We start from the raw sequence: 26,404 nt of genomic DNA, 5'->3' as shown, positions 1-26,404 counted from the left end.
TGGGAGTTACGGTTTCTCACTACTGCTCTCTAATAAAGGGCACTGTCTGCCTTTCTTTCCTCTCTCCACTTTTTGTGTATTTGCATTGTAGGTTCTGTCTCCTTTCCCAGAACTAACAGAAGATAGCATACTCACCCCACTGACCACCCAAGATTAGAATGAGGCATTAAGTATCCTATAACTAACAGCAGTTTAGGGGTGATATAAAATCATCCCAAGCATCCAAGAATTCATTGGACACAAAAACAGACATGAAAAACAGTCCATAGAGGCAGGAAGCCTAAATTAGTTTATAAGGTCCCCTGTGTTCCTTGCAGCTGCCTCTTCTACAAAATGAGGATAATACTTATACTCCATGGACGCAAGAGGCTGAAAGAGGGCCTCTTCCTGGATCTTCGGGATCCAAGCTTTATGATGCTTGTCACCCCTCCTCCTACAAAGGTCTGCAGTCCAATTTCCTTCTGTTTTCACCAAGAGGTCAGACCCTGCTGTGGACACATTTTTTGGGAAGGATCCTAGGTATGTTCTCTTAAAGCAAACATTTATTTAAGTCAGCTCCTTATCCCCTAAGCTGGAAGTGTCAAGAGCCCCTGAAGAGAAAGGTAAGGCCATTTAGGGTATATCTGAGTAACTGATTAGTCTTTCATCTTTTACTGTCACTTCTAATCAAAGCAAAGACTGTTACACTGCCTAGGGCAGAGAAGGATCTGGACTCATTTTAACTAGAGTCAAGTTCCCTGAAAACTTAAAAATTGCTAGGTTTAAAAGATGTGGTTTTTGGAAGTTATGAAAGAAGGTACCATGTGATTTAAACAGAGGATAAGGATCTCAAACCAAATGAAAGTTTAGTCTCCTCTTTTCCATACTCTGCTCCAGGTCTGTCTGTGGGGAAGGGTGGTGGGCTGAGAGATGCAGTAAACCTCAGACATTAAGTTCAGGTCAAAGGCTCCAAACTGCTGGCCTGTGGACTGGATCTAGGGGGCAGATTTGTTTAGTTTGGCCCTCATGGTATTAAAAAATACAACAAAAAAGCCTTGAATTTGTTGCTAATATTTAAAATTGAAACAATTCACATAAACATTTGGATTTCCATCTTTTGTGAAGTCAGAAGCTCTGACAACAGTGGGCCTGCGTTTCTGGATGGCAACAACTGGCTGCAGCAGAGAAGAGCTGCCTCTTGGGGACAGAAGTGGGCAAGAAGGGTGGAGAGTGCCCCTTGCTGGTGTGCCTCTGTCCTCACAACTCCCTACTGCGGAGCCTGCACATAGGTCACTTCACTCACTTCTACTTTCAGTCTTCCCTGGTGAGCACCTGAGTTTAGAACCCCTAATTTAGGGGCGCCTGGTTGGCTCAGTGGGTTAAAGCCTCTGCCTTTGGCTCGGGTCGTGATCCCAGGGTCCTGAGATTGAGCTCCACATCAGGCGCTCTGCTTGGCAGGGAGCCTGCTTCCCCTTTTCTCTCTGCCTGCTTCTCTGCCTACTTGTGATCTCTGTCAAATAAACAAATAAAATCTTATAAAAACAAACAAACAAACAAAACCCCCTAATTTAAGAATCCCACTGATGTGATGTGGGAAATAATGACCTACAGGCATCAGGACGAACTGTTTCTTGACTGTATCACCCCTTAGCCTGTGTCAACGAAACATTCTGAAGGAGCATCTACCACCACAGCCAAAGGACGAGACTGCAGAATGAGTCTCATTCCCAGTGTTTCGCTTCTAAATGAGGGAAGGAAAAAAACATCAGGCAGACCCTTCCACAGGCCTGAATAATTTTACGGATTATTTCCCCTGAGGCAAGGAACCACCATAATCTCTCTCTTCATTCACCAGAGCAACCTTGCACTGTTGAAAATGCTGAGTTGCACGTACTAACCAAATTCTAAACCTTCATCTTCTTTCTAGTACCTTGGTCTGTTCCAATTCTTTGTTCTTGGCTTGAATGATTGCTTCAAAGTCCTTCTTGCTGCGATTTAGTTCTTCCATTAGAGCCCGATGCTGCAGAAACACAGCAGATACACGATCAAGATGAGCTTACACTGCAACTTTCCTTTTAGCCACACATGAGCCTGCTCTCTCCATCAGTAGCTTTGGTTCAAGGTATCAATTTTTTAGCAATTTTAAGAACGCCTTTGTTCCTTCAGGACAGCCCACTTACCTGCTGGTCTTCTTCAGGGAAGGGGGCAGGTAGGGAGGGAGGTCTTCAAATCCATTAATCCCTCTGGGAGTAACCCAACCTCAATGGCCATCCAAATCAACTAAAGAATTTAAATTGCCTTCCAGAGAGTCTGATTCTGTAGGTTTGGCTGGGGGCCCAGGAATGTGCATTTTTTTAAAAAAGCCACCCAAGTGATTCTGAGAACCAGTGTTCAAGAGCTGATAAAGTAATCAGAGGCTATCCAGCACTGGGAGGGGCTTTTAAGAATTAGAGAGAACTGGAATTTCTAGATTATCATTTTCGTTGAAAATAAAAAAGCCCTTTAACCTATTTATTCTACAAATCACATACTACGTGCTTGTAAGGCAGTGCTGGCTGAACCCTGTCCGTGTCTTCTGGAAGCTGGCACACTCAAGAGCTAACAGCTCAATCACTGTGACTAACTGCCTACACTGAATGTCAAGAGATTCTACCTCTATGAAAATTTCTGAGCACCCTCATGCTTACATATAGCTTGCACTTTAATTCTCCTCTCTCAAATCCTTTCTTTTAAAACGTGGAGGGACGCCTGGGTGGCTCAGTGAGTTAAAGCCTCTGCCTTTGGCTCAGGTCATGATCCCAGGGTCCAGGGATCGAGCCCCACATTGGGCTCTCTGCTCAGCAGGGAGCCTGCTTCCCACTCTCTCTCTGTCTGTATCTTTGCCTACTCATCTCTGTCTGTCAAATAAATAAATTAAATCTTTTTAAAAAAATCTGTTTCTTTAAAGAAAAAAAAAGATGGAAAAGCTAAGTATTTCTGAAAAGATATTACTCAAGAAACAAACTTTAAAATGTGTGGTCTTCCCACAAAAAGCAGTTATATCGGAAGGCCCGGGTAGTCATCTTGACCACTGATTACATGTATGTGCCTAAAATGGGACAACAGGTACCCCTCCTATATCAGTGTGAAGAAAAAGAAAATAACAGGTATGAAAGCATTTGGGAAAATTTTTAAAGCTCTATGTAAATGCAAGTTTTTGTAACTGCCTAATACATAAAAAAGAATTACTACAGAGGGACTCACAGGGTGGACCAAAACAACCACTGCTTCAGTTGAGAGAGTGGTATGTCTCTAGGCATGCTGTTATAAACCATGACCTCAAAGTATCCCATTTTAGTCTAATGAATAGAAACAAGCCAAGTACCTCATGCTAAATGTTTTCCTATCTCTCAGGAGAGGGTGAGGAGTTGTGGGTACAAGGTGGTCAAAGATCCCTTGGGGATTTCCAAGTGGCAGAACCTTACTCATTTCCTTACTCAGTCAATATCAAAACAATACCACAATACAATTTAATAATGCCTAAATGAGGCATTACTAAATTTCCCACCTTAGAAAATAAACAACCTTAGAAAATAAAATTCCCAAAAGACTGAATTTTCACCCAATTCTTTTCAAGGCTATTTGCACACCCTTAGGGAAATCAATGCAGGCATTCCCTCAAAGCTTAACAATAATACAAGGCTGTTAGCTCTCTAAGAAAGTTGGGAGTCAGATATGCAATAAAAGAACATAAGGATAAATTCTCCTAAACAAATTCTAATGCAGTTGCTCACTATTCTCAAGGAGATTTGAACTATCCCACTAATCTTCGACAAAACTTGCATCAAACTACTGATCATAAAAACATAAAGGACAGAAGGTAAAGCAGGTTTAAAAGATGCAAAAGAGCTTCTAAAAAAATTATTAGGTGATAGTCAAGTTACATGAAATAAATTACTGGCAATCTTTGAGGGGAATTTTATTCCTGTGAGCCTTGCCCTTTCAGTAAATCGCTATGTTTTCCTGACTGTTAAACTCCTCTCTCAACCTGACCTAAAACGCTTAATTGGAACATTCTTGAATGGTTTCTGGATGGCTTCAGCTCAGGAACAGGGAGGTAATAAAGGCCCTTGCAGGCCCTGGCGGCAAAGTCATAGCTTGAAATTCCCCTCTGCTGCCCTCACCTTTCTGGAAGTGCAGCCACTTCCCCCTCAGAGCCTCCTAATTGCTAGAGGCTCCGTCCCATCTTCACTAGAGCAACATCTGCTCAGATTAAGATGTAAGTTTTCATGCTGAGGTCTGGCATGTCTATGAGGCCAAATCTCCGACCTGACGGTGTGAGTAGCTGCTCTGTCTGCACACTGGAGATGCTCTGGAGGTGTGTGCTAAGCAGAGGAGGCAGCCAGTGGCCATGGGAAGCCCCAGCCCACTATAATCTCAGTACAGTGGCAAGAGACGAGTTACCTCCTGCAGAGCCTGGGCCAGTTGTTGCTTTAGGTCCTCTTCTCCTTGCTCCTTCTCCAAACCCTGCAAAGCCAAAAACAAAATGGAAGGCTTCCCTACAGGGAGGAGGATAAAAGAAACAAAATCTAGCAATAAGCAGAGCAGTCTGGCTTCTGTGAACATCTGGAAACAATAGGGGGCAGGGAGCAGGTGGAGAATCTCCCGTTTTACTTCCAGCAGTTGGCAGTAGGGGCTTTGAGCAGTGCGAACTACCCATAGACCGCACACCTCAGAGCTGTCACCTTCAAGCCACCACTCAGGTTGCTCTGGAGAGAACCCCCGGGGTAATACTGAGTCTCCTTGGCAGGCTAACACCGTGAATCCCAGAAAGACGTAAACTGAGAGCTTCGAAGCCACCAAATATCTAAACTCAGATATGAACCCCTAGGTTGACACTAACAAGTTCTGCCACGCTTCTTCCCTCTATTCTGGCTGCCCTGTCTCTTGGTGTGAGTCTCCACCACTTCTACCCCATAAACTGTTTCGCCTCCTTGCTGCAAATTATGCTCTGTTTTCTCCATTGGCCCCTTCTGATGTGGATGCCTTCCACATCATTGTTTCCCTATGTCCAGCACCTTGTACAAGACCTCTGCACCCTTCCCTCTTTACTTTAAGAATTACCTACCCATTTAATATGCTAACTGGAAATTATTCTCTAATTTAAATATATATTGACTTAAAACTGTCCTGATTATTTTATGTGTATAATATATCTTATCTCATCAACAAGATTTATTAATGGCAAAAACCATTTATTAAGCATCTTTATAAACACCTGAAGTCCAAGTATCGTACACCAAGCAATGTAAGTGCTCCAAAAATAAATAAATAAATAAATAAATAAAAAAATCTGTGTGAAGCAGCTACAGTTAAATGAGTTTCTGAACAAGTAGTAGGAGTAGAATAAATCCTTAGGAGTTGGTGGGAGAGGGAAATGCAGCTCATAAACAAAGGACTAGATATATTTCACCATGAGCTATTTATATATGACCCTCAAATACCCTAGAAATTCTCTAAGCCAGTCCTTTCTCCCTTTACTATTTTGATACAGAAAAAAATTTTATACCGACACCTGAAGAATGATCAAAGCAGTCACAAATATTAATTAATAATAACTCTTGTTCCCGAACATATTAGCTTTTAAAGAGGGTTCTGCTCCGGTGAAGGTGTCATACACTAAATATGTAAAGACGAACTCCCTTTACTGACTTCAAAAACTAGTCCAGGCTGGTAAGGGAAGCAAAAAAGTACACATAAGCAAGTACTGCATACCCTCAGAAAGACCTGTTTAATCCATGGCCTTCGCTCATGCTACCAGTTCAAGGAGACAGCAGAGATTAGGAGGAAACTTATAAATTGTTCAGAAATAAGCCAACACTACTGGTTGTTCCTTGTCCTGAGCAAAGTAAACAAAACAGAAAAGCTTATCCACTTCAATCCTGATTGGTCCTTTATATTTCTAAGTCAACAATGGGGAATTCTTGACATTCAGTATTACCTGAACAAGTAGGTGGGAGTAAATGTGTGTTTCTTGCCAGACAGGAACTGACATTTTGAGCAGGGACCAGGATCAGCTCTAGCCTAGGAGCTTTGTGCAAGAGCTTGCAATCTAAGCAAATGACTCAGGGATGGGGACACATTTGGTCTTACTCTGACACAGCTAAGACAGTCATTATTCTACCTTGCCCCTAAAGGCACTGGGGAAGGTGGCTTATCACTCAGCTCAGCAACTGAGTCATAGTATACCTGTCCCCTGCTCAGGATAGAAACAAAAACATTTTCTGCCTTTCTAGCTTCCTAGGTTAGCTACAGCGTTAACTAACCATCAGAGCTAGTAAGTTGCCAGGTACAACTGGGTATGCCCGACCCATCGCTGTCTTGGGGCTATATGGTTGGCTTTGAAAAGCAAAGAAAAATAATTCATAATGACCTGAAGTGCACTGTGGTTCTGTGGCACCCTGAACTTCATCCAACCTCTCTCTGAACTTGCCTCAGTTATCAGGGGTCTCAGCTTTATATCCTGAGATCAGTTATGTCCTGGATGGCTCTGCCAGCCACCTTACCCCAACACGGCACCCAAGCTCTGGCTCTTGACCATCACACTGAAGCCATAACATTTCACTCCAACCCCTTTTCCCATCTCAGAGTCCTTAGTTCCCATTCCATCTCCTGTCCCTGGCACTCAGGACGTCCCTGACTCAGAAACAGAGAGCTATGGCCAGAGGCTCACCAAGAGCCTGCCCATCCCTGAGGAGCACGGGCAGATCCTTTCCTCCTGTGTGGTACCTGGAGATGCTGTTCCTCTTCCTGGAAAGTCTTCTCTAACTGCTCCACTCTGGCCTGTTGCTGGGCCTGCTCTGCACACAGCTGGGACTGTAAGTCCTGTAGCTCCTGCTCCATTTTCACAATTTTCTTTGAGTTCCCCTTTTGGGTTTGCTTTTTCACCTTCAGGACAGCTACCTGTTTTTCCTGCATTTGTGTTTTCAGCTTCAGAATCCTGGACATGGTCACCTTGAACAGCTCCAAGCTGCTCTGAGATACTGAAGGGTTTGAGGCTTTCTGCTTCTTATGATGAAGCTCTATGACTTTTGCAGAACCAGGGTAAACATGAGCCTCTGTGGTCTTCTCACTTGGCTCAACAGAAGTCAACTTAGGATCCAAATATTCAGCGGGTTGACTGGCCACTTCACCTTTCCCATGAGACTTCACTGGTTGACCAGGTTCGCAAGACACTTTACTTATTTTGGATTTCAAATTTGAGGGGCCTTCAGCTCCAGGACCCTCTAATTCATCCAAACTGAATTTCCTTTTAGTTCTCAATCCCCTATTTTTTCCTGTCATCTGGTCATTCTTTGGGGCAAGACAAGGATACATCCTCTCCCGGTCTTCTTCAGTAACTTCATATTCATACTCTGCATTCTCCTTATTCTCCAGAGGTACTCCGAGCTGGATGTGGTCTCCCTTATGGATAGAATAGACCTTTAAAGGTTCTAAACGTTCTCTGTTCAGCCAAACACCATTCAGACTCTGGAGAAAGGGAAAGAAAGACGAAGTAAGCTTCATGATTTTCCTCCTCTTAGCGGAATTTCTCTCCTGCTGCTGTAAAACCTTCTGCCTTTTCAGAAGGTAAACCCTTGAGAACAAATAGGAAAGGTTCATAAACCATCACCCTTAGAAGCAGCATTCTTCAAACAGCTTTGGCTTTTTACCTACATTTCACATTCATGTCTCCATAGAGAACTGCTCGTACAACAGGCAGGAATCACCTTATTACTGGCCAATGAATTACTCAAATAAATGCAGCAGCATTAAAAGAAACCGCAATTGAATAGTTCCTATTGACCTAAAGTGGGGGCGATGGCCCAAGACTGGAAAAATGGCTATTAGCAAAGGAAGCAGCATCTAACAATGAGGTTCAAAAAGTAGGTTTAGCCAGGAAAGTCACACAAGCACGGTCTCTGAATGTGGCCCCCACAACACATTGGTGAATGAGCAAAGCACCTTCCAGTACATATAAACCTAAAAAGAATGTATCGGTACCTCGTACTGGGGTCAAACTACAGGTGGGATCTAACCCAATTAACAGCACCAGGGGTCCACTGGGGAACACAGCACAGTGGCTAAGAGCTGGTGCTCTGGCCCAGACAGACTTGAGTTCACAGCCCAAATGTACCTTGGCTTTATAAGTTGCCTGGCCTTCAGTGATTTACTTAACCTCCATGTTCCGGTTTGTCTGCAAAACAGGGATAGTTTAATTCCTAACTCATACTGCTCTGTGAGGAATAAATGAAATAATACATGTAAGACACTGAGCACAGTGACTCACGTATAACAAATGCTTGGTAAATATTTACTTTAATGATTTAAATTAAAGCACAGTGTAGGAGTTGAGAGCATGGACCCTGGAGTCACACTGCCTAGACTTGTAATCTGGCTTCATCACTTAATAGCTGTGTGACTCTGGGTAACTTTCTTAACCTCTCCACACCCCAGTTACCACATCTATAAGTTGGAGGATAATAATAGACCTCCCTCATGGAGTTTGTGTAGATTTAATGAGATGACATATGTAATGTACTTAGAAAAGTGCCTGGCACATGGTAAGCATTATGTAAGTGTTCACTACTATTATTATGTTCTGGCGCAATCGACTTATCAACAGTCATTTCAATTCCGTGCTCACCATCTTGCAAGGTAAATATACCCAGTGCAAAAGTAGAAGATATGAAAACAACTTTTAGCAGCTGACTATGGAAAAGAAAACACGAGGGCACACATAAGTAAATGTGGGATTACACAGCATAGCCTATAAATGCAAAGGACTACCATGTAGAGCTGGGCTACAGAAGAGATGCTAAATAGAGATGACAGGTTCTAAAACAGACTTGAAACAAATGCAGGATTTAAAGTTTAAAAAGACAAGTGGCGGGGGGCGGGGGGGCGCTCCTGGCTGGCTTGTTCTGAAAAGCATGAGACTCACGATCTCAGGGTTATGAGTTTGAGCCCCACATTGGGGGTAGAGATTACTTAAATAAATAAATTTGGAAGGGAGGGAGGGAGGAAAGGAAAAGACAAGTGGGCATTTTAACCCATTTGAAGAACTTGTCTTTGGGAGACAGGCCAGAGATGAAGGTCACATGTGAACTTGGACTAAGACTATGTTCAAGTTGTAGCTACAGCTACCTCCTCACAGCTAGAAAAGATACCTGGTCAACCCAAATATGAGGGATGGAGGCTTGACCACAAGGCACAGAGAACTAAGACTAGAGACTGGATCTCAGCTCTGAATTGGTATTACGCCCTTATTTTTTATATTATGTGGCTGGAGGGGAGAGAGGAAGAGAAAAATGAACAAGATACATGCGGAAAGACTGACATTAACTCACTGCCTTGGGCCTAACCTGGCTTACTTGGCCAACCTTCTCCTAACCTCTCTATTCATATTCAGCCTGAGAAATTATGAGAGTGATCAGTTCTGCTGACTTCTGAAACAACACAGGCGGGAGGTGGGGGGGATAAAAGAAGGGGGAGGGAAGCCAAAAGAACCTGTTTGAGAACAGTTCTATAGCATAACAGTCGATTACAGATTATACACATGAAAAAGTCCTCAGGGAAAGGAATATGACACAGGAGGCTACCTACTGCCAAGGTACAGATATTTAAGAAAAATCTCAAAGACAAAGAGAAGGTTAAATAAAAGAAGGTTACAGAAGCAGCCTAAGTCTGGAGCAAATAAGGAACCCCTAAAAAATTGGGGCAGACTTTCAAGACATATTGCAAACCGTCTACTAGATCCTCTGCAGTAACCTGTCTCCTTTCAGAGCCCTTTATACCCAGAAAATAAACTCTCGATATTTTACCATCCTATTGTACCCTTGAATCCCTCTGTTTATCCGTTCACCACTCCTTGGTGACACCTAGTGGTATACTTTGGACCACAGCCCTGAGTCAGGTCTGTTCATAAGGCCACATAGAAAAGGTTGAAAATACCATGACTGTACAAGAACAATTGAGTACTGCCCAGGATATGATCTTAAATGCACTGATTTAAATAAATCAAACTGTGTTCAAGCCTTTCTTTTTTTTTTTTTTTTTAAGATTTTATTTATTTATCTGAGAGAGAGAGACAGAAATAGCGAGAGAGAGCACATAAGCAGGTAGGGAAGGGAGAAGCAGAATCGCTGCTGAGCAGGGAGCCCAACACAGAGCTCCATCCCAGGACCCTGAGATCATGACCTGAGCTGAAGGCAGACATTTAACCAACTGAGCCACTCAGGCGTCCCAGTATTAGAAATTCTATACTAAAGCATAATATACAAACGTAAAAGTGTACAAATCATAAATGTACAATTAGATGAATAATCACAAAGTGAACATCTCCGTGTAACTACAAGGTTTAAAAAAAATTCCACATTCTCAGCATCCAGACCACCCCTCCACCCCTTAAGGCCTGCTTCCCTCTAGTCACTAAGCCCCTCCCCCCCCATAGGGGGACTACTAGTCTGGCTTAACATCACACATTAATTTTGCCTAGTCTGGACAATTATATAAATGGCATCATATAATACATATTCTTTAGTGTTTGTCTTCTTTCACTCAATCTTGTTTGTGAAATTAATCCATGCCACTGGATACAGGAGTTCATTCACATTCTAATGTTTCACTGTAAAACTGTATCCACTCTTGATGAATACCTGGGTTGTTTCCTTGGTAGTGAAAATATTGTCAGAAGGTGTATATATATGTGCAACTGTAATAAATAATGCCAAATAATTTTCAAAAATTGTTGTACCAATTTATACTTCTACCAAAAGACTATCTGCCCTCTATCCTTGCTAATGCCTGTGACTGTTGGTATTTAATTTTAGCCACTCTGGCGGGTATATAATCGTATTCCATTGTGGTTTTAATTTGCATTTCCCTGATCACTAATGAGGTTGAACAACTTCTCAAGGATATTGAGCATTTGGATATAATCTTTTGTAAAGTGCCTGACTCTTGCCCATTTTTAAAACTGGGTTATCTTTTTTTTCTTATTGATTTGGAGTTCTGTACTATTCAAACATAAATGCTTCACTGGTTATGTGTGTAGCAAATTTCTTCTTCCACTCTGAGTCTGCCTTCCCACTCTGAATGGTGTCTTTTGATGAATGGAAGTTCTTAATTTTAATGTGATAAAGCAGAATTTTTTTAAAAGAACCCTAGGTAAGCCCAAAAACTGGAAATGGGTTTGAGAGCCACTGTTCTAGCTGCTGGAAGACCAGAAGCTGAACAGTCCCAAGCAAGAAGGTTTGTTCACAGACAATCAAATTCACCAGAGACATTAAATGCCAGAGCCTTTAGAAGCATGAAGGTAGGAATCACCAGGGAGCAGACGAACAACAACATGAGAGGAGGAGAAGAATGAGAAACGTTCAAACAGCACGCCTAAGTCTGGAGGACTGAAGGCAAGCAAACCCATCCAGGCATTTCAGACTGACTCTGAAACAACCAATTTTCTGAAAGAGCTTGATATTAATATATAAGATGAGCTATCTGAAGAGCTTTTCAACTGAAATGTACACAACTACAACATTCTGTGTGTGCAGAGTCAGCAGTCCTCCAAGGTTTATTTTTTTTAAGCCAATTTAAACTAAAATTGCATTTGTTGCAATTTTTGGATCTGTACTTAAGCTTTCACTTTCTGGCCATTCCAGCATATAAGAGATAGCACTTAATGAAGAGAGAATGTAGTTCTGAGTTTTGAATTACTAGAAATCTCTACCTCTTGAAAAGACTTGGCAAGTGACTTCAAATATGACCATAACAATAATGTCCTGCACCTGAAATTCAAATCCTTCATCAGAAGAAGAGGACTACCAAGGCATCATGCCAGAAAGAAGTCACAAGTAAAGGAGCATCTGTTAAGGAAAAAAAAAGGCAGGGGCGGCGGGGTGCTTTTACCTGTAAGAACAGTTGCTCCATCAAACACTCGAGTCACAGCTTCTCTTAAAAATCAGTTACCTCACAAATGGAATCAAAGCTAAGAGGCTTAAGCCAACAAAGACTTGGAAGAATCAGGAGCCTGCCTCTGCTCTGCATTATCTGTCTGAACCCTAAAAGAGGAGTCTCATGGTAACAACAGCCCTAGAAGAAAAGGTACATGGCAAATGCTGGAAAGCAGCCCAGAAGCAGTCATGATCTGTGGCTGGAGTGGGCTGTCTCTGTGTCCCTGAGGCTGATGTTCAAGGAACACTAAAATCAGTCAGCTGGTGGCTTCCCAACCTCTCAAAATCCACTATCCCATAAATGGAACACATCCATACTGCATATAACAAGGACAGAAGCATGAGAGAACTCACCTTTCTAATACTACAACCCCATTTCTCAGACAGCCAATTCTGATAAGGAAAGCACCTTTTCCTAAGGTGATCTGATATAAGCTATTGCAGGGCCTTTAAAACCTGGCATCTATGACTTAGATATGCATCATTAATTTTTTCTTAATCCTACAACTGGTACAGGTTTCCCCTGATGTTCAAAAGTAGAGTGTTCCCATGTCTCCTTTCTTCATAACCCAATGGTGTAAAGCAAAGCAATTATCATTAACTTATATGGAAAATTTTTTATTGTTCCCAAACTCAAAATATAACCTCTCATAGGCTTTTCTGCTACCTTAGGACATCACCTGCTAATGGATGCACAAAATAAATCGAGATTAAAGTACAGATGCTCACGGACACAGTTCAAAGCTATGGCACCTTGACGCTGAGATGCTGACTGTAGTTCCCTGGGAAAGAGCTTAGCAGGGCCACTCTCAAGGCTCTGGTGTGTGCTGCCTCTATCACAGCTCACTGCAAAACAAATGGTAAATACTATTTTTGCCTTTTTTTTTTTTTTTTGTAAAAATGAAAATCCTCTTCTGATTTCTTTTCATTAGCAAATACAGGCACCAATGCAGGTCTTTTGTAAAAGCAAAATGTAGGATAGGTAATGTGAACTTTCCAAAAGCAGGGCAAAACTATAGAGCAAATTAATGTACTTCATAGGTGTTTGACAATAGGACATAGCAGAGACTTATTTGAGTTGGAGCCCTGGCTCATGCACTCACTCAACCAGTCAGAAGGCCTGGGCAAGTCAATTTCTCTCTCTGGGTCTCTGATTCCTCTGTTCCCAGAAGAGGTTAAACTTGATCATCTCTGAGGCCCTCTTTACAGCACACAGATTCCCATTCTACTCCTAATGACTTGCCAAGAGTGCCAAACCAATTTACTTAGCACTCAGACCCTCTCCTTCAACATAGTGCCAACTTAACTTCATCCTAGTCAGGAAGGTAGTTTCTCAACAGCTTAAATCTAGCAGTTTTAAGAATGCAAAATGAGGCAGGCCTGCGGGGTACCTGTGATATTGTGAATTATAATAAGAAATACATATTTGGTCTTTATCCCAGTTTCTAGCACAGAGCTACTAAAAACTCTTAGAATTTCCTAAGTAGTGAGACAGAAAGTTGTCTGTTAGTATGTTAATGAGGCAACCCTGGTCCAGCCCCAGGTTACGTTAATGGTAGGGTCTATTTGCTAAGGGAAGCAAACCTATCATTAGAAGGTTGAAACTTCAGTCCCACCCCTCAACCTTCTGGGAGGAGAGAGGGGCTGGACATTGAATTGATCACCAATGCCCAAAGATTTAATCAACTCTGTGCTATGTAATAGAGCCTCCATAGAAACCCAAAAGGATGGGTTCAGAGAGCTTCTGGATTGGTGACTACATGGAGGTATTGAGGGAATGGCACACCCAGACAGGACATGAAAGCTCTATGCCCTTTCCCAAATACCTTGCTCTACACATCTCTTCTGCCTGGATGTTCATCTGTATCCTTTGTTCCTAGCCTTTCATAATAAACTGGTAAACATAAACAAATGTCTCCCTGAGTTCTGTGAGCCACTCTAGCTAATTAATCAAATCCAAAGGGGGAGGAGGTCATTAGAACCAACTGTTTCCAGTTGGTTAGAAGTACAAGTAAACAACTTGGACTTGTGACTGGCATACCTGGAGCCTCTAATCTACAGCTGTTAGTCAGAAGCATAGGTGCTAACCTGTGGAATCCGACGCTACCAGAAGATGAATAGCAGGACACTCAGCTGGAGCCTCAAGCGTTGTTTGGCGGTGTAAGGGTAACCCCTGCACCCACCCACCACACACACCTCAGAACTGGTCTCAGACCGTTTACTACCTTTCCTTCTAACAGAAACCTGTACAACCCTTCCCACCAGAGCAGAGTAAGATGGTGTCTGAAGACATTTCCTACTTCCTAATGACTTAGCTGTCAACATTCGAATTTCAGCACACAGTCTCTATTTCCACAGTACCCATGGGTGTGCTTGTGTATCTGCACTTTAGGTGCTTCCTAATTGCTGGGCTTTACACACTATTTCACTTCCCTTAGTATTCACACCAGACCAGTGCTTTTCAAATCTGTTTAAAGCAGGAAAGTCCTGTATTCAAAGGAAGTCTTCCTCAAGACATGAATATATAAAATGGACTTAAGAGGGGGTGGGAGTTTTGCTCTGATAGAAAGGTACTAGGAATGGAAGGAGCTAAGTGCAGTCAGCTCAGCTCCTTCCTCCTCCCAGCGCTCTAAACTATATGCGTACTCCAGAATATGCATCAGATTTTTCCCAAGGTCTCTGTACCTGTGACTCACAAAGGCCAATTCCTCCAGTAACTTAGTCTAGTTTCTGGAGCAGGACCTACTGCCCCAATTCAAGAGTTTCCTTCAAAGCAATGAACTTTTGTTCATGTCATTAGAAATTATTTTGGTATAACCTAATCTCTGGCAGCAGCATACAGAAATGGTTGTGGGGAAGACAACTGGGTGGCTAGGGGAGAAGACTTACTTTTGAACCTTTTAATTTTATATTCTGTATTACCTATGCAAAAAAAAAAAAGGTGATTTAAAAATAAACAAAAATTTAGTAAAAGTCATTAGGCATCTGTAGATTCCTGTACCTTATTGTCCATAATTGTCCACTGGCCCTCGACATTCTGCTTCAAAACACAGTGGTTTCGGGAAATCATCAGAGGGCAGATTTTTGATACCAGCTGGTATGTGACACCAAATCCTCGCCCTATCGTCACCTAGGAAGACAACAACGTAAGAGACAATCAGTCATTTTGCTGAAAGGGAGGTCCTTTACAATCTTGTCAAGAAGCAATACTCAGGGGCACCTGGGTGGCTCAGTGGGTTAAAGCCTCTGCCTTCAGCTGAGGTCATGATCCCAGGGTCCTGGGATCCAGCCCCACATCGGGGTCTCTGCTCAGCAGGGAGCCTGCTTCCCTTCCTCTCTCTGACTGCCTCTCTGTCTACTTGTAATCTCTGTCTGTCAAATAAATAAGTAAAATCTTAAAAAAAAAAAAAAAAGAAGCAATATTCACACATCCCGACTTATGAAACCAGACCCTCATAAAACCCATACTGCGTATCAGCTATCTCCTTCTGATACCACAGGAGCCACCAGGTAGAAAAAGGCAAGAAGTTCTGACAATAAGAGACAGCTGAGTGAAGTTAGTCATGGAATGTCAGGATTGGGACGACCCTGAGTTTTCATCATGAGATGGAGGAATCCTTTCCACATACCCCATCAACTAGTCTTAAATGCTGCCAAGAACTACAGCCTCTATACAAGACAGTCCTTCCAGTTTTTCAATGGCCTTGATTTGGCATCTTTCTTCCTATAAATTCCATCCGTTGGTTCTGGCTCTCCCCTGAACACCATGAAAAAATCTCCAATACCCCTTCCACTTGACAGCTATATAGTATCCACCTAGTCTTCTCTTTTCTTGGCCCTATGTTCCCAGTTACTTCAAACTTAACTCCCATGACATAGGTTCGCATCCCTTTGCTAGCTTAATACATCTGTTAAGGGGCTCCTGGTTTATTTTTATTCCTAGATATCACATTTTAAAAAAATAATTTTTATAACACAGTCAAATTCAAGCATCACTTTCCCAGTTCTAGATATCATCACTGGGGCATATAAATTGCATTAGCTTTCACAGCAGATCTATCATGCTGCCAATGTATCCTCAGGCTTAGGAATGATTAAATTTCTTGGTCTAACCTTCCTCCAAGAATTGCTATGCTAAGTCATGTCTCTTCTGTCCTATACTTGACTAGTTGGTACATTTGGATTCGAGTGCAGGACCTTACATTGATTCCTATTAAATTTCATCTTGTTAGTTCAGCCTATCGCATGAGCTTGTCAAGACCTTTCTGAATTTTTAATCTGCCATCAGACATACTCAATATCCCTTCCAGCTTTGACTCATCCACCATATTGATATGAGGCCTTCTAAACATTCATTTAAGACACAGATATAAAGATTGAAACAGGAGGTAGCCAAAGGCAAAGCTCCCAGGGAAGCCTAGTAAACATTCCACTACACTATCTGGGTACACTTTTAACCAGTTGTAATTCAACCAAAAGTCTTTGGATCAAGTCCATATTTTCTATCTTATCCATGAGAACAGCATGAGAGCCTTGGAAAAAGGTTGCAAAGAAGCCTCAGTTCTTATCTGTCACACTTTTCTGATGGACCAGTCTAGTTTATAATAACCCTGTCAAGGAAGAAAATGAAATTCCCCTGAGATTTAGATCTTAGAATCCCCTGCTGCTTCTTTTTGGTGTACAAGCCACCTCTATAATGACCCATACCACAACCTTAGCTAAGAACAGTAAGCCAAATGGCCTGTGGTTTTCTAAAAGTTACCCATTTTGTTCTTTTTGAAAATCTTTCAGAATCATGCCAGTCCTCCTCAGTTCCTCAAAGACCATCATGACTCTCCTTGCCCCCAGTCAATGCTTCCCCTAAAACTGCCATCACAGTAACTGACACTAGCAACTGCTTAGCCCAAAACCCAGGAGCCATCTTTGATTTTTCTGTCCCACCTCCTCACATTCAAATCATCAGCAAATTCTACTGGTTGTAATTCAAATATAACCCAAACCTGTTCACTTCTCTCTATCTCTATGGCCAATACCTTAGTCCAAACAACCTGACCTCCTCCAGCTGTTTTTACTCTTGCCCTGCATTCCCTTACTCCGACCAACTTCATTCTCCACACAGCAGCTGGAGTGGTAATGCAAAATCTTTAAAACAGACCATTTCCCTTCTTTCCAAACTACATTAATGATCCAAACTTCCTTCCATAGCCTGTAAGGCCTGAATGTCCCAACCCCTACGGCTCTTTAGTCTTATCTCATATTACAGTCAGAAACACCACTACCTGAAGGTCTTTCCTCCAGTCCCCTCTACTTAGAACACTCTTCTGAGACATCTGTAGGGATGCCTTCTCATCTTTCAAGTTTCAACACCTCAAGGGCCTACCCTGATTACCCTAAAGTTGTTGCCTGCTCCCTCCCCCACCACTGCATTCCTTCATTTTGTTAGTATGCACTTACCACAATCCAAAATTATCTTGTTTCCTTTACCTACTCCCTACCCCTTACTAAAACATAAATTTCATAAGCAGGGACCTTATCTATCTTGTGTACCACTGTATTTCTGTACCTGGGACAGTGCTTAGTAAATATGTGTGAGTGAATAAAGGAATAAAGAGCTTCTGAGAGTCCTCCCAGATTCAAGGATGAGCACTTTTCAGGTCAGAAGTTGGAAACTGGGTTATTATCACTGGAAACTATAGTGCAGCAGCCAGGAACTCTTACAATTTGACTTAAGTTCTTCAGTTCTTTTTTTTTTTTTTAAGATTTTATTTATTCATTTAATAGAGGGAGAGTAAAAGCAGGCAGAGCAGCAGGAAGAGTGGGAGGGAGAAGCAGGCTCCCTGCTGAGCCAGGAGCCAGATGTGGGACTCAATCCCAGGACCCTGGGATCACGACCCAAGCCAAGGGCAGCTGCTCAACAAACTGAGCCACCCAGGCATCCCAGTTCTTCAGTTCTTTGAACAGTTTGCCAGAAATGCCATTTACTATCCAACTTCTCCTGAATATATCTATATTATATATTTAAAGGATATTTAATTACATATATATAAATTTAAAGGATAAGTCTATTTATTTATTTATTTATTTATTTATTTATTTATTTATTTAAGAGATACATATGGAGCCTGGGTGGCTCAGTCGTTCAGCATCTGCCTTCAGCTCAGGGCTGGGACTGAGCCCCACATCTGGCTCCCTGCTCAGCAGGGAGCCTGCTTCTCCCTCTCCCTCTGCCTGCTGCCCCCCCTGCTTGTGCTCCCTTTCTCACCCTGTCTCTCTCTAATAAATAAATACAATATTTTAAAAAATAAAGGATAAAAATGAAATGTTTAGGGGCGCCTGGGTGGCTCAGTGGTGAAGCCTCTGCCTTCCACTCAGGTCATGATCTCAGGGTCTTAGGATTAAGCCCAGCATCGGGCTCTCTGGTCAGCAGGGAGCCTGCTCCCCCCCCCATCTCTCTGCCTGCCTCACTGCCTACTTGTGGTCTCTCTGTCAAATAAATAAAATCTTAAAAAAAAAAAAAAAAAAGGAATGTTTAGGGGCACCTGGCTGGCTCAGCCAGTAGAACATACACCTCTTGATCTCAGGGTCATGAGGTCAAGCCCCAGGAGAGGCATGGAGCCCACTTAAAATCACTTATTTATTTATAAAATTTTTTAGAGATGAAATGTTTAAGGGTTTATCTGTCATCCTGGAACAGTTAAGAATTTCCATGTAGGTAGCTTTCTTTCTTTCTTTTTTTTTTTAATTTGAAAGACCGCTGAGCATGGAGCCTATAATGGGGCTTGATCTCATGACCCTGAGCTGAAATCAAGACTCACCTGCCTAACCAACTGAGTCACCCAGGTACCCTGGTAGCTTTATTTCTAATAAAGGAAGTACTCCACAGGCCATTTTAATACTTGAGAGGAGACAGCCAGGTTGCCATTGAGAGCTGTCTGGATAAAGTATTGCAGAAAAGGGAGATGAGTGCCTTTTTCTGAAATAGTCTCCTACAGACTCTGAATCCAGGGAAGTAAGGAACCACTCTTTTTTGTCGTTCCCTTTATAGTCTGGTCCTACAATTTACCTAGGTACACCAAGGTTAGAGTCTGTGGTGTGCTTATCCAGATATTTCAGCATTATTTGCACATAAAAGTAAATTTCCCATGGGAACTGAGTGCCAACAAACCACCTATGCAAGTGTTGGGGGCTGTTCCTATTTACAACGGTTTTGCAAGCCATTGTTCTTACCCTTCTTGGTTGCTAGCTCATTTCTCCTGGGCATGATTCCTATTCTTTCCCAGATGGCCAGCAAATACTCTAGAACCATCCTTTCCCTTTTCCAAGACCTTAGGGCAAAAAAGCTTCATGAAAACCAAATACAAAAAAAGAAAAAGAGAAAAACAAGAATAATATGGTTCTTCCCAAAGACCTAGATACCTGTAAGACCTAGATAATTCACAATACATCTCTACCTAATTTGTTTTTCCCCCAAACTCTCTGGATTGGTTCAAGAAGTTTAAGGACAGGGGTGGCTGGTTGGCTCAGTTGGTGGAGCAAGCAGCTCTTGATCTCAGGGTCCTGAGTTTGAGCCCTACTTTGGGAGCAGAGATTACTTAAACAAAAACAAAAACAAAAACAAAAAAAGGCAAACGAAAGGCCTCTTTGGGGGGGAAAAAGGAAGTTTGAGTACACCCATTCAGACAGACAATTTACTGCTGTATTCCCACCAGTGAAATGAGAAGAACGTTGTTTTATTCTTTTATCTGGGAAATAGGAGACTTTGAGGGGTACTGGAAAGGCAGGAAACTGATTCTGCTGCTATAACTAAATCATATAAGTACACCTCCTAAATCTTGTGCACACCACCTTGTGCTATGGTTTCGGGCCCACTAAAATAAGTTAGACTTCATCTCTTGTCTTAATTCAGACCTCTCTTCATACACACTGCAGGCTATGCTCCAACTACTTCCTAAAACCAACCCTGCAGACACCCAAGCCTGGCAGGTCTCTTAAACTGCACCCCAGGCAAGCCAGTCTTCCTACTATGTCTTTATCATTCACTTTGGTTTGGATGTGTCTCTCCCCACAGAGGTGGCTCGACACAAAATTATCCAAAGGTTTAAAATACATGTAGGAACACTTTACAATTCCTCTTACTTTTGCTACAGGGGCTTTAATTCTTTTTGCCCCCAACTCCTATTTCCACTCCCAGTGCTATCAAGCTATTCAGAAGTAATGAATTAGGCCACATCAACTGAATATGAAAGAATGTTCACAACTGACTAAGTACTTTATAGGGCTGTGTGTGAGTGTGGGACACTTGCAGGGCTCAGATTAAGTAATACTTACAAAAGCCCAAACCCAATACAAAATAGGGAATAGCTACTAATATTTAGGTGTAAATATCTTCATTTGTTAAGCTTCCCAAAGGTAAATGCTTTTGGAAAAAGCCAGGCAGGGAAAGGTCAATGTTCAAGCTAAAAGAATGTGTGCTGAGAGGTGCCTGGGTAGCTCAGTTGGTTGAGCATCGAGCTGTCAGTTTTGGCTCATGTTAGGATCTTGGGATTGTGGAATTGAGTCCTGTGAAGTGGGATAGAGCCCCATGTCAAGTCTGCACTCAGCAGGGAGTCTGCTTCAGATTCTCTTCTTCTGCCCTCTCTCCAATGGGCTCTCAGTCTCTTTTTCTAAAATAAATAAATAAAATCTTAAAAAAGGGGGCGCCTGGGTGGCTCAGTGGGTTAAGCTGCTGCCTTCGGCTCAGGTCATGATCTCAGGGTCCTGGGATTGAGTCCCGCATCGGGCTCTCTGCTCAGCGGGGAGCCTGCTTCCTCCTTTCTCTCTCTGCCTCTCTGCCTACTTGTGATCTCTCTCTGTCAAATAAATAAAATAAAATCTTAAAAAAAAAAAATCTTAAAAAAAAAAAAAAAAGAAAGAAAAGAATTTGTGCCTAATCTGGACTCCAGGCACTGATACCTGGATAGAAGAGAGATTTGGGGGAAGAGGTGTCTTCCTGCTGTTCTTCAAATCACAGCAGCCAAGGAACCATTTAAAACTTCCTAATCTAGCAGTTAAGGCTGGACCGGACTACCATCTCTGACTTGGGGAACTACTGTTCTAGGACAGTACTAAATAATACATGTCTTGGCACTTACTGTACAGCCTGCATGGCTCTCTCAGATCGTTTCACTGTATAAAACTGTCTTCCCCATCCAAGCAATAAACTCTCTCAGGGCAAAGTCGCTATTATTTGTCCCTCTCATAATACACCAAAAAGCATAAATAATAAATATCTGGGAGACTGAACTGAGACTACGTAGCTTATAGAAAAAACATATAATTAAACATATATAATAATCAAAAGACTACTTTATTTTTCATACAAACTATTTCCAAAACCCAAGTGGTTCCCAGTCACCACCACAAGCTGGTCCCTGGTCCATCCGGCTCTCCTTCCAGAGCTGACAGCACTCCAACTCGCTCTGCTCCCTCTTCTATCACTCTCTCTAAAGCACCACACCAGCGGCCTCCAACTGGAACCGTGCCTCACCCTTCCTCTTTTTCCTTTTTTGCATTCATGCATTAGAAAACATTACAAGCGACCTCTGGAGAAGGCAGCTCTAGTATTTCTGAATCCCTACCCCCAACCCACCTCAGGGGGTGCCACTCGGCCGGTACCAAGACTCACAGGATAAAAATGGACCCTCCCAAAGCGTCAATTTTCAAGAGTTTTAAAGGAAGACATTTTTACATTAATATTTACGGCTTTTAGAAGGACATGGCCTAACCTCACAGTCTTTCTCAAAAGAAACTCTAGAAAGTTCATGCTTTTCCGCTCCCACCCCCCACCCCGGACACCGGGCGCTTCGGGATTCCGTGTGGAAGTTGGAGCAGCTCCGCCGTCAGAGCCGGACACCACAGGGCTCCGTCCGATCCAAACAGGGGCTGTCTCAGTCCCCTCTCCAACCCAGTCGTCTCCTTCCCCTCCAAACGCCAGCAGGTCCGCACATCTTCCACGCCCACCCCTCGCCCAGCCCCTCCAACAGCTCCTTCCCGCAACCCTGACTCCCGCCCGAACTCGCACGGCAGGCCCAGGCCTCTCTCAGAGGGGCCATCTTTCCTCCCGAGCAGTCCCCACGTCCCCCCTTCAAACACTTAGCACCTCGACCCCCCCCAACCGCTCGCACCAGAACCCCTTCCTCCTCTCCCTCAGGAACCCCTCTTCACATCTCTCCCCTCCCGCCGGCTCCCACCTCCTCTCTTCCATTCATCCCTCCCGCCCGGACGCCCCCTGACTACCTCCCGGCCCTGCTTCCTCCAACCCCCTCCTCCTGCCCAAGGACTCCTCCCCCTCACCTCGTTTCCGTCCTCCAGCAGCAGCCATTCGGCGTTCATCCCTACCCGCCGCAAGCACCAGCTTCGGCCACCGGCGCGGTCTCCCATGACCAACGAGCCGGGCTCCTCCATAGCCCACTCAGCCCTGGGTCGCCGTCAGCACAGAGCGAGACCCCCGCCCGGGTTCCCGCCGCCTCTCAGGCTTGTCGCCGGCGCCATACCTAAACAGACAGAAGCAATCGCTACGCGCTCGCGATCGATGTGAACACCCGCTCGGGCTTCGCGCCCCGCCCGCTCCGCCAGTAAACCGGCGTCACTGCGCCTGCGCGAAGGAGGCGGTGGCGAGGGTGGCACAGGTGTGCGGTGTTTTAGGCCCAGGTGGACCAGGGTTGTCCGGAAGCCGCTTTTCTCCAGAACCTCCACCCGAGTCCTAGCCGCGGGTAGGTGGAATCTCTCTTACCTTACTCACCCCCACCTTTTGAATTTTGATTTTGCGGGGCGCCTGGGTGGCTCAGTCCTTAAGCGTCTGCCTTGGGTTCAGGTCATGATCTCAGAGTTCTGGGGTCCAGTCCCGCATGGGGCTCCCTGCTCAGCCCGCAGCCCACTTCTCCCTCTCTCACTCCTACTTGTGTTCCATCTCTCGCTATGTCTCTTTCAAATAAATAAAAATTTTTTAAAATATATATATATTTTTGCTTTATGATGAGTTCCATGTTACCTGAAACTTTAACCAACTTTAAAGCAACTTTAAACTTGTGATAATTTAAAAATATGTTAAGTCTGGGGGCACCTGGCCGGCTCAGTCAGTAGAAGAGACACTTGATCTCTCGCTGTGAGTTCAAGACCCACCTTGGGTGCAGAGCTTACTTAAGAAAAGAGGAAGCGAGTGAGCACAAAATGTGTTGAGACTTCCTAAATAGCATCTGTTTTGCATGATATCCTTTTACTACAGAATTTTTCAAAACTTATATTAGATAAATCTATGGAGGCAGAAATCAGTTATCTGGGGCAAGGCGTGGGAGCCAGGACTAAAGGCAGAACAGACATTAAAAAATTTCGGAAGGTGATAGAAATGTTCTGAAATTGGATTGTGGTGATGATTGCACAATTATATACATTTACTGAAAAGTCCTTGAAGCATTACATACACTTCCATTGAACAAATTTTATGGTATGTAAACTATCCTCAATAAAGCTATTAAAAACACCACCACCACCTGAAATTATTATTATTTGGGGGGGGGGGGTCCCTCCAGCATAATGTGGTAGCTGTTCCCTGTAGAGAGTATCTCCATGATAACTCAATACCCTCTCTTGTCTTTTCCATTTTCCAATACCTGGTTAACAATTTTCTTAAATTCTGTCAGGGGAAATATATATACTAAATGAATTATACAAAGCACAACAGCAAAGGGCTAACATTGAGAACAAAGTGCCAAGAACTAGGCCAAGCACCCTACATACTTTATCTTATATGCTCCCCACAAACGCTATGATGACAGTGATTACAACAATAATTCTTATTTTAAGGTTGATAAGAAAAGAAGCACAGAGAGGTTTAGCAGTCTTCTCCAAGGAACACGTTAAATGGTAGAGTAGAATACAAATTCAGTTCTAATTTCCTAATCATAGTTGCAACCCCAGCCTGGAGTTTTATCTGTGTGATGTGGTCAGGTCAAGAATTTCGGCCTAAGGGGCACTCAGCTGGTCAAGCACGTGACTCTTGGTTTTGGCTCAGGGCAGGAACTCAGGGTCTCCACACTGTCTCCAAGCTCAGCATGGAGTCTGCTTGTCCCTCCCTCTCCCCCTCTACTCTTCCCCAACTCCCCCTCAAATAAATAAATAAATAGATAAATATCTTTAAAAAGAAAAAGAATTTCAGACTATGATGTCAAAGAGGGTCAGGAAAATGGGTGGGAGCCACAACTGTACTCATGCAAATGCTTCCCTAGGCTGTGGATTATATGTCTCTTGGTGCCTCCATCCCCCACTTAGCATTCCATCCAGGAACAGCAAGTGCATCCAGAGGCTATCCTGACATTGCATTGACATGTCCACTTAGGCTCCTCTTGGGTGTGACAGTTTCTCAGAACCTTGTTTTTGAAGACCTTGACAGTTTCAAGGAATACTGGCCAGGTATTTTGTAGAATGTCCCTAAACGGGGATTTGTCTGATGTTTTTCTCATGCTTAGACTGGGTCTATAGGTTTTAGAGAGGAAGACCATAGAGGTAAAATGTCATTCTCATCATATCATACTGAGGGTACATACTATCAACATGAATTATTTCTACTGATGTTAATCTTGATCATCTGGCTGAGGTAGTGTTTGTCAGCTTTCTCTTCTGTAAAGTTCCTCTCCCCTTTTGCAGACTTTGCTTTTTGGAATTATCACCACACACAGCCTACACTTAAGGAGTGGGGAGTTGAGGTGCCTGGGTGCCTCAGTTGTTAAGCATCTGCCTTCAGCTCAGGTCATGATCCCAGGATCCCAGGATTGAGCCCTGTGTGGTGCTCCCCACTCAGCGGGAGGCCTGCTTCTCCTCTCCCACTCCCCTTGGTTGTATTTCCTCTCTTGCTGTCTCTGTCAAATAAACAAAAAAATTATAGAAAAAAAAAGGAGTGAGGAGTTCTGCTCCACTTGCCTAAGAGCAGGGTATCTACATAAATTGCTTACAATTCTTTTGCATTGGAGGGGCACCTGGGTGGCTCAGTGGGTTAAAGTGTGTGTCTCACTCTTGGTTTCAACTCAGGCCATGACCTTAGGGTCAAGATCGAGCCCTGTATCAAGCCCAGCATCAGGTTCCATGCTCTGAGGGGAGTCCGCTTCCCCTCTCCTCTTGCCTCTGTCGCTCATTTCCCCCCACTCGCCCATTTTCTTTCTCTCTCTAAAACAAATCTTAAAAAAAATAATAATAATTCTTCTGCATGGGAGATTTATCTCTTCTCCCCAGTTATTCATATTGGTATTGACTAATGGATACTTATTTTATACTTTGCTTTATAATCCAATACCACTTTATTTTATTGCTCAAATTGTTCCTAACTTTGGCTACATTGTCCCTTTGACATACTTGCATCATTGTGCTTTATAGAGCATACCCTTACTTTCTGGCACAAGATGTTCTAGGCCTAGAGTCAACCAGTTCTCAAGGAGCCCTGTTTCCTTTTATTGGGAAATGGATTTGTTATTCCATTGGGAAATGGAATTAGAAACCAAGCCTGGACCCTAAGTGCGCTTGTTGCCACTGTTACTGCTCCTAGGTTCTCTCAGCTGACAGGGAAGTAAATATTTGTATGAATACTAACTTCTACATATCCCTGTATCTATGAATGTTTAAAATGTATGTATGCACTTATGTTGTATGTAGGTATGTATGTGTGTAGTAACACATATATCTCCATTGGTAAGCTCAATATATGCATACAGATGGCTTACTACTCGAAAGCATTACCACCTCGCACCTGGATTGTTCAGATCATCCCCCTACCCTTGCTTATCTGTAACCTTTGACTCTAAAACTGAAAAAGCCTGGCTCCCACCATAAGCCATCCATTTATCTAATCATCATTGCCAGTATACATACAGTGTTTTCAGAATTGTTAACCCCTACACTTTATGGCAAACACTTCATGAACTAGAATGCACTACTTATGCCCAGGTCTTTGACTTTTAGTCTTACAGACTTCACTCATTTCCAAAGTTACTTAGGTGCCACCCTTTCCCCCTACCTACTTCAAAGAAGTTATTTCATAGATTCTTTTGTCATGCTCTGCATTCTCTCTAGGATCCCCTGACCTCCTACAATGATCTTTTAAAATTCATAGACATTAAGGCTCACTTTGTAAAGTTCCATGGGTTTTGGCACATGTGTACTGTCAAGCATTATAGTATCATAGAGAATAGTTTCATTGCCCTAAAAGTCTCCTGTGCTTCATCTTCTTGACCCTCCCCTATACCCTGTTCGTTTTATTTTACAACATATCCTAGGAATCACTCCATTGCAGGACAGATCTATATTCCTCCGTCCTCTTTGCAGCTGTGTAGTACTCTGTTGTGCAGAAGTACCCTTGTTTCTTCAACCAGTCCTTGAGTGATACACAGTTTGGCTCTTTCCAATCTTTCGTTACCACTCATGGCCCTACA

The 26,404-nt window shown here is 43.1% G+C and overlaps 1 protein-coding gene across 8 annotated transcripts in view; it reads right to left on the bottom strand.

The window, feature by feature from the left end:
• The window catches only part of RNF8 (ring finger protein 8), a 51,822-nt gene extending 29,272 nt beyond the window's left edge, over positions 1 to 22,550 (bottom strand). Inside the window, exons 1-5 of one of the 8 annotated variants that reach the window (XM_045071164.1) lie at positions 22,281 to 22,548; positions 14,950 to 15,078; positions 6,748 to 7,488; positions 4,423 to 4,485; positions 1,910 to 1,999 (exon numbers count right to left, since the gene is read on the bottom strand). In XM_045071164.1, the coding sequence (XP_044927099.1) occupies positions 1,910 to 1,999; positions 4,423 to 4,485; positions 6,748 to 7,488; positions 14,950 to 15,078; positions 22,281 to 22,391 (1,134 nt within the window). In that variant the 5' untranslated portion in view covers positions 22,392 to 22,548. Of the gene's footprint in view, positions 1 to 1,909; positions 2,000 to 4,422; positions 4,486 to 6,747; positions 7,489 to 14,949; positions 15,079 to 22,280 lie in introns of all 8 variants that reach the window. The other 7 variants (XM_045071167.1, XM_004740012.3, XM_004740014.3 and 4 more) reach the window with 7 other exon arrangements.
• Positions 22,551 to 26,404: the final 3,854 nt, after the last annotated feature.

The sequence above is a fragment of the Mustela putorius genome, unplaced genomic scaffold, assembly GCF_011764305.1.
Source record: "Mustela putorius furo isolate JIRA1106 unplaced genomic scaffold, ASM1176430v1.1 tig00003983_pilon_pilon_pilon, whole genome shotgun sequence".
In the NCBI taxonomy this organism is placed as follows: Eukaryota; Metazoa; Chordata; class Mammalia; order Carnivora; family Mustelidae; genus Mustela; species Mustela putorius.
The sequence above is the reverse complement of the archived record's forward strand: the minus strand, read 5'-3'. Positions and strand labels throughout refer to the sequence as shown.